This window comes from Cyclopterus lumpus, chromosome 4 (genome assembly GCF_009769545.1).
Source record: "Cyclopterus lumpus isolate fCycLum1 chromosome 4, fCycLum1.pri, whole genome shotgun sequence".
Taxonomy (NCBI): domain Eukaryota; kingdom Metazoa; phylum Chordata; class Actinopteri; order Perciformes; family Cyclopteridae; genus Cyclopterus; species Cyclopterus lumpus.
The window spans coordinates 26,614,925-26,623,357 of NC_046969.1; the positions used below are offsets into that span (position 1 = coordinate 26,614,925).

An 8,433-nucleotide genomic window follows, 5' to 3' on the forward strand; every position below is an offset into this window, starting at 1 on the left:
CGACTTCCACCAGCTCAGGCTTTCGCCTCCCAGTAAAGCTCTCCCATTGGTTCGCAGAGGCGAGGTGTCGTCATCGGCCCGCGATGTCATTGGCTGCCGTGCACGTCAGTCTCAGCTGGCCACGTGTGCACTTTCACTCCGCCCGCTGGCTTCCCATCCAGCCGGGGCGGGACCGGGACCGGGACCGGGACCGGGCCCTCCTGCACGTCCGCTGTCTGCGGGCTGCAAGACATCTTAGTCCACTTCTCCAGACCGGAAGTACGGTGAATGAAGCACCAAGTGACTTCCGGCCAAACAAGGCAAACAACTTGAAAGTTTTTATTTTAATTATTTATTATTATTATTTGTTTATGTTTTAGTGTATATATATATATATATATATGTGTATTAATTAATTAATTGTTTATATGTTTATTTATTTATTTGTAAATATATGTATTAATATGTGTATTTATTGATTTATAAAATATATTTATTAATATATATATATATATATATATATTTTTTTTTTTTTTTAATTTATTGCAAGACATGAAGCTTTGGCTTTCCTTTTCAGAATCTCAGGTCGCCGCGTTTTTTCCACATTCAACATACAATTAAATCCACCTTAATTATATAATTAGATCTTTTAAGAATGTCACAAATATACAACGTAGTGTGACATAAGAAATATAGATTTTCACATCAACAACAGACACATTAAAGCATATTAAACACACGTTATGGAACCACTTCTTCGGGTGTGTCGGGTCGTCTGGAGCATCATTCACACCGCAGAGCTTCACCTGCTTCATTGCACTCCCTTTGTTATTATGGGATTTTAATAACTTTGAATATGTGTTATTATTGCGCGGTGAATTATAGACGTGAGCGCTGAAAGCACAAAGACGTGAGACGTGAAATATATAATCATACTGATCCCATAAATAACTCACTTTGGTCGAACCAGGATTTATACATTAATCACAAGAAGTAATAATAATGCACATTGTTAGTAACTAAATGAAACATTCACATAACTGCATATTTCTACCTTCACAAACAGGAACTGAAGCTGAAGAGATGAATTTATGAAATGTTTCACATGCAAAAACTAAATAATCCAGATGAGGCACAATGAGATGTTTATGACGTCAGAGTAAAGATTATTAACACAAACAAACAAGTGAAGTTGTGTTATTATACTTCGTCATTATGAGACTGAGTACACATTAACAAATAAAACTGAGTTAGTTTGAATATGCAAATACTAAAAAAAGTGTTCTTGTCAGACAAGAGAAGAAAATGGTTTGTTAATATTTAAAAGATGTTTAGTTTCCAAAAGATTCAAATAGAATATATTATATATATCAACATATAAGGAAATACAAAATAAACAATGACACTGAACTCTAATGAGGAGCAAATACAGAATTATATTACATGCATTACATGCACCAAAGTAATATTAAAAGTAGATATATTCATTTTATTTTTTCTTGAAATTATTATTTATTAATTATTTATTTCTATTTAGTTTGTTTATCTATTTATGTATAACAAAAGGAAAAATAAATAAATAATGTCTACACTTATTTTTAATATATATTTTATTTTATTTTTTATTTATTGAATAATTTATTGATCTAATTATTTGTTTGTGAGCTTCCCTCCTCCATATAGATAATTATACATTCACTGTTGAATGAGTTATAAAAGAGTTGGTTTCCTAGTTAAGAAGTTCATGAAGCAGAGAATTTATTTCCATTATTTATTTATTACTTTTCAACACAAAATACAAAACACTGAAGTTATGAATTAACACAAAATAAACACACAAATAATACCATCTACTGTATGTGCCTGATTAAATAGTTTTGTAGTAAAAATGTTGTACTTTACTTTACATGCCTTCTATAATATTATAAAACAAATATATCACTTATATATACAAGAATGAAACTTCAGCCACTCGTTATTCTTTTATCAAATATTCATATTGGGAACATTCTGATTATTCAAATAGTTTTTTTTTGGTACAATTATTATTTAAGGAACCTTTTATGGAAATGTGGCCTTTTGGCACTGAGGAGAACGAGTGGTACTCGGCCCAAACGGGGCCAAACGGGGCTCAAACAGGGCTCTAAGAGGGCCATACGGGGCGAAACAGGGCTCAAACAGGGCTCAAACGGGGCCAAACGAGGCCAAACGAGGCCAAACGGGGCCAAACAGGGCTCAAAGAGGGCCAAGCGGGGCCAAGCGGGGCCAAACGCGGCACAAATGGGGATCAATGAGGGCTCAAAGAGGGCCAAACGGGGCACAAACGGGGCTCAGAGAGGGCCAAATGGGGCCAAACGCGGCTCAAACAGGGCTCAAAGAGGGCCAAACGGGGTCAAACGGGGCCAAACGGGGCCAAACAGGGCCAAGCGGGGCCAAACGCGGCACAAATGGGGATCAAAGAGGGCTCAAAGAGGGCCAAATGGGGCCAAACGCGGCTCAAACGGGGCTCAAAGAGGGCCAAACGGGGTCAAACGGGGCCAAACGCGGCTGAAACGGGGCCAAACGCGGCTGAACACAATGTAAAAAGTTCAGGAGACAAATCCTCCGTTTCTTCGCCGAAGGACATCAGCGATGACTCCTCAGGGAGAGCTGGCGCTGCGGCGTGAGCTCCTCCCTCTCCAGGTACAGCGGTCCGTCTGCAGACCTCCTCCTCTCGTTCGAGAACCTCCTCGCCTGACAGGCCTCGCTGTGGGCGAGCCGGCCCTCCGGCCTCCGAGATGCCTTCAGGGAACCACCGAGCGGAGACACGAGGATCAGTAGGAGGCGAGGCCTCGGCTGGAGGGCGACGCATGCGTCCACATCGGGATCAGGTGCAGGCAGATTGTCTTCAGACCACTTCACATCATGCACAACCACGGGCTGCTGGGTCCTGACATGCAACGCGCCTCATCGCCTCTGCTGCTCAGCAACAAGACTCAAAGACTCTGCTGAGCAGCAGAGTCTTTGAGTCTTGCTGCTGCTCAGAAGAGTCTTTGAGTCTTGCTGCTCAGCAACAAGACTCAAAGACTCTGCTGAGCAGCAGCAAGACTCAAATACTCTTCTGAGCAGCAGCAAGACTCAAAGACTCTTCTGAGCAGCAGCAAGACTCAAAGACTCTGCTGAGCAGCAGCAAGACTCAAAGACTCTGTAGTCTTTCAGCATCTTCTTGAGGTTTGTGTCAATTCGTAGTCATTTGGTGTGTCTTTGTAGTTATTTTGTGTGTTTGTAGTCATACTGAATGTTTTTCTTTGTATCACTTTGTAGTTGTTTTGGTCGTCTTTCTGTCTCTTTGTAGTAATGTTGTTTGTATTTGTCTCTTTCTTGTTGTTGTGAGTTGTCTTTCCTAACGCTGTGAGTCTCTTTGAGTCTTTGTGTCTTCTTGCATCTCCTTGTCATCATTTTATTTCCGGTCACTTTGTGTCTCTTTGACGTTCTACAGTTGAAGGCCAGCGAGCTGTAAACCAGGAAGTAGCTCCCATCATGCACCTGGGGTCTGATACCTGCCATGCTGGACGGGAGTGACATGCAACGCGTCAGAGTTACACAACTTGTGTTACCTCTCTGTGGACGTGGTGTGAACAGTGCAGCTCGTGAACCGCCCCCCCGCTCTTCTTCATGTCCTCGTGACAGATCCGGCACGACTTGTCGTCGTCATTCTGTGGAAAAAGAAGAAGAATCTTTCTTGTTAGAGCTCAACCAAAATGAGTATAATAGAGTATGTTTGTGGTATATTTATAATGTCGTCTGGTTGCACTTCACTCCTCGAACTCCGGCTAATAATATGAAGCTGGATACATAATTGTTATCCATTAACAATAACTATACTGTATGTACACAAAGTACAGTAAATACTTTGTTTTTATTTCCAACCACAGGCAATTTAAAAAGTAAACAGAAATTCAAAAGTTAATTTAAATACCCAAATATGAAATACAGAAGTCATCTAGCCCTCTCATAAATAAGTGAAATGTCTTATTAATAGTGCTAACAATAATTATTTTTATAAAATACGCTTTATAGTTAATTTATCATCATTTTGTATCTTTGTAGTCAATATCTGTCTCTTTGTAGTTGCTTTGTGTCTCTTTGTAGTCAATATGTGTATCTCTGTAGTTGTAGTTGTGTCTCTTTGCAGTCAACATGTGTATCTCTGTAGTTGTAGTTGTGTCTCTTTGCAGTCAACATGTGTATATCTGTAGTTGTAGTTGTTTTGTGTCTCTTTGCAGTCAACATGTGTATCTCTGTAGTTGTAGTTGTGTCTCTTTGCAGTCAACATGTGTATCTCTGTAGTTGTAGTTGTGTCTCTTTGCAGTCAACATGTGTATATCTGTAGTTGTAGTTGTTTTGTGTCTCTTTGCAGTCAACATGTGTATCTCTGTAGTTGTAGTTGCTTTGTGTCTCTTTGTAGTCAATATGTGTATCTCTGTAGTTGTAGTTGTGTCTCTTTGCAGTCAACATGTGTATATCTGTAGTTGTAGTTGTTTTGTTTCTCTTTGCAGTCAACATGTGTATCTCTGTAGTTGTGTCTCTTTGCAGTCAACATGTGTATATCTGTAGTTGTAGTTGTTTTGTGTCTCTTTGCAGTCAACATGTGTATCTCTGTAGTTGTAGTTGCTTTGTGTCTCTTTGTAGTCAACATGTGTATCTCTGTAGTTGTAGTTGTTTTGTGTCTCTTTGCAGTCAACATGTGTATCTCTGTAATTGTAGTTGTGTCTCTTTGTAGTCAACATGTGTATCTCTGTAGTTGTAGTTGTGTCTCTTTGTAGTCAATATGTGTATCTCTGTAGTTGTAGTTGTGTCTCTTTGCAGTCAACATGTGTATCTCTGTAGTTGTAGTTGCTTTGTGTCTCTTTGCAGTCAACATGTGTATCTCTGTAGTTGTAGTTGCTTTGTGTCTCTTTGTAGTCAACATGTGTATCTCTGTAGTTGTAGTTGCTTTGTGTCTCTTTGTAGTCCACATGTGTATCTCTGTAGTTGTAGTTGCTTTGTGTCTCTTTGTAGTCCACATGTGTATCTCTGTAGTTGTAGTTGCTTTGTGTCTCTTTGCAGTCAACATGTGTATCTCTGTAGTTGTAGTTGCTTTGTGTCTCTTTGTAGTCAACATGTGTATCTCTGTAGTTGTAGTTGCTTTGTGTCTCTTTGTAGTCCACATGTGTATCTCTGTAGTTGCTGTGTGTCTCTTTGTAGTCAACATGTGTATCTCTGTAGTTGTAGTTGCTTTGTGTCTCTTTGTAGTCCACATGTGTATCTCTGTAATTGCTGTGTGTCTCTTTGTAGTCAACATGTGTATCTCTGTAGTTGTAGTTGCTTTGTGTCTCTTTGTAGTCAACATGTGTATCTCTGTAGTTGTAGTTGCTTTGTGTCTCTTTGTAGTCCACATGTGTATCTCTGTAATTGCTGTGTGTCTCTTTGTAGTCAACATGTGTATCTCTGTAGTTGTAGTTGCTTTGTGTCTGTACATTTTTTAATGCATTGCAAGATTCGTCATTAAAAAACAAGTTAAAACAAAAACAATGTAAATATGTATATGCCTGAATATAACATACAGATGTGGTCCAGCCCTTTCATGAATATCAATGTCATGGTTTTGGGTTTTCAGCATACTGAGGTAGAATCCTTCAAGCCCACTAGTGAACCACACCGACAACGGTCCTGTGACCTCCTGGCGCCGCTCACCAGACACGTGGTCCTCTTGTCCCGGAGGAAGAGCCTCCTCTCGAAGGACTCGGCGAGCTCGGGGATGGTGCTGATCCGGTTCTCCGGGATGGCCGACTTGGAGCGGCTGTTGTCGTCCGAAGAGGCTCGGCGAGCTCTCTGGTGGTTCCGGGCCTCGCCCCCCTCCTCTCTGGTCTTCACGGGACCCGAACCGGAGGCCATCGACGCCGCGTGGAGCCGGTTCAGCTTCATAGCGTCCAGCTGGGACTGTGGACCGAAGGGGAGACATTTAACCAGTCCATTGGGATCCAGTCTCACCTGGGCAGACAGACAGGGAGACACAGACAGACAGGCAGGCAGACAGACAGGCAGACAGACAGACACAGACAGACAGGCAGGCAGACAGACAGGCAGACAGACAAACAGACAGACAGACAGGCAGGCAGACAGGCAGGCAGACAGACAGACAGGCAGACAGACACAGACAGACAGGCAGGCAGACAGACAGACAGGCAGACAGACACAGACAGACAGGCAGGCAGACAGACAGGCAGACAGACAAACAGACAGACAGACAGGCAGGCAGACAGGCAGGCAGACAGACAGACAGACAGACAGGCAGACAGACAGACAGGCAGGCAGACAGGCAGACAGACAGGCAGACAGACAGGCAGACAGACACAGACAGACAGGCAGGCAGACAGACAGACACAGACAGACAGGCAGACAGACAGGCAGACAGACAGGCAGACAGACAGACAGGCAGACAGGCAGGCAGACAGACAGACAGGCAGACAGATAGACAGGCAGGCAGACAGGCAGACAGGCAGACAGAAAGGCAGACAGACAGACACACAGACAGACACACAGACACACAGACAGGCAGACAGACAAACACACAGAGACAGACACAGACAGACGGACACACAGACAGGCAGACAGACAGACAGGCAGGCAGACACACAGGCAGGCAGACAGACAGGCAGACAGACTGACAGACAGGCAGCTGAGCATGTTAATCACAGATATTGAAGAGTAACATGTTTGTAAATCTCCTCTCTATTAATATTCCTCTCATCATTTACACAACAGAAGTAATCAGATTACTAATCTGACGCTGACAGAGAAAGATCTTCAGGATTATCTCTAGTTTACTGTCGTGATGAAGACAAAGAAACCCTGAATGCATCCATGAGTGTGTCAGTAATTAGAGGACCCATTCAGTAGTTCCTTGTTATTAAATATTTATATATGCAGTTCACATTTGAGCCACACGAGGGAGCCTGAACGTTCACGTTGTCCTAATACAAAGACAGAATTAACAGAATGACTCCACCTTAATCTTTTTATTTGGTTTCATCTACAAAGTATTAAACATGTTGGTTTGCCTGTTTGAGATCAAATAAGGTGAAGTGGAGTCAGACCGTTAGGATTTATAACATATAATATCAGGTCTATTAAATTAACTTTTAGTTCCGATAGTTTGGGTTTTTCTCCAAAAAGGCTGGTTCCCACAATGCATCTGTTATTCACATCCCCCCTTATAATAAATGTCCACATGTTCAAGGCAAAGCTCCACGGTTTGAACCGTTTTGTGTAATAAACAGAGTATTACATAATTAGTAGTACTTTTGTGTATCTTTGTAGTTGTGTGTATCTTTGCTCGTTGCTTTGTCTTTTGTTTGTTATTTGTGTTTCTTTAGTCTCTTTTGGCTCATTTTGCGTCTCCTCCTGGTTGGTTCGTGTCTCTTTGAGTGAGGCATGCCATGGGGGCCCCTGATCCTTTGGGGTCCCCGTACCTCCTGTATGAGCCACTATTGTGCTGTAGTGCAGCTGGCATTGACCTCTGACCTCTCTAGCCGATAGAGACATTCTCTGAAAGGGTTTGTTTGCTTCAGTTACAGATAAACGCTGAGTAATAACCAACATCGAAAACATTCCACAAAAGACATTAGAGAGGTAGGTCCAGATTACACCATAACAGACCGACACATTACTGCAGAGCTCACAGCCGCTGTGAAGGTTTCCCATGTGCAGAGGGTACTCATGCATCCATTAGTCGTCATGCTTCCCTTGTTCCTGCACCTCATTACAGGAATAAACTAACTTTAAAGGTAGTTGTGTTAAACACTCTCTGTGCCGTGGTCAGAACAAAACGCTGTTGTTCAAAGTGTGCATGCTTCCCCGGTCGGGGTCTTATGGTGCCGGTTCCTTACCACAGTCGGGAGCGACGCTCTCCGATCCCCTCGCGACGCCGACGCCGCCCCGGCCGGCCTCCTGATGCGTTTCCTGTCCCTGGAGCCTTCTGCCCCGTGTCCCCAGTAACTGCTCATCCATTTTGTGAAGTTCCCGTCGTCGTCGTCGTCGTTGTCCGTGTTGAAAGCTGGCAGGAGCCGGAGGGCCATGGTGACAGGGGCCCTCTTGGTGCAGCAGGACGAAGGGGCGAGGATGTGCAGGACGAAGGGGAGCTCACCTGGAAGCCTCCGATTCACCTGGAAGCCTCCGATTCACCTGGAAGCCTCCAATTCACCTGGAAGCCTCTGAGGCACCTGGAAGCCTCCAATTCACCTGGAAGCCTCCGAGTCACCTGGAAGCCTTTGAGGCACCTCGAAGCCTTTGAGGCACCTGGAAGCCTCCGATTCACCTGGAAGCCTCCGAGTCACCTGGAAGCCTTTGAGGCACCTGGAAGCCTTTGAGGCACCTGGAAGCCTCCGATTCACCTGGAAGCCTTTGAGGCACCTGGAAGCCTCCGATTCACCT

At 43.4% G+C, this 8,433-nt stretch overlaps 1 protein-coding gene across 1 annotated transcript; it reads right to left on the bottom strand.

Annotated features, from left to right (window-relative positions):
* Positions 1 to 2,604: 2,604 nt before the first annotated feature.
* Positions 2,605 to 8,078, bottom strand: lnp1 (leukemia NUP98 fusion partner 1). Its single transcript, XM_034531689.1, has 4 exons — positions 7,890 to 8,078; positions 5,695 to 5,940; positions 3,576 to 3,674; positions 2,605 to 2,760 (listed from the first exon to the last, which is right to left on the bottom strand). Exons 1-4 carry the CDS (start codon positions 8,076 to 8,078, stop codon positions 2,605 to 2,607), a joined length of 690 nt encoding a protein of 229 aa, XP_034387580.1.
* Positions 8,079 to 8,433: the final 355 nt, after the last annotated feature.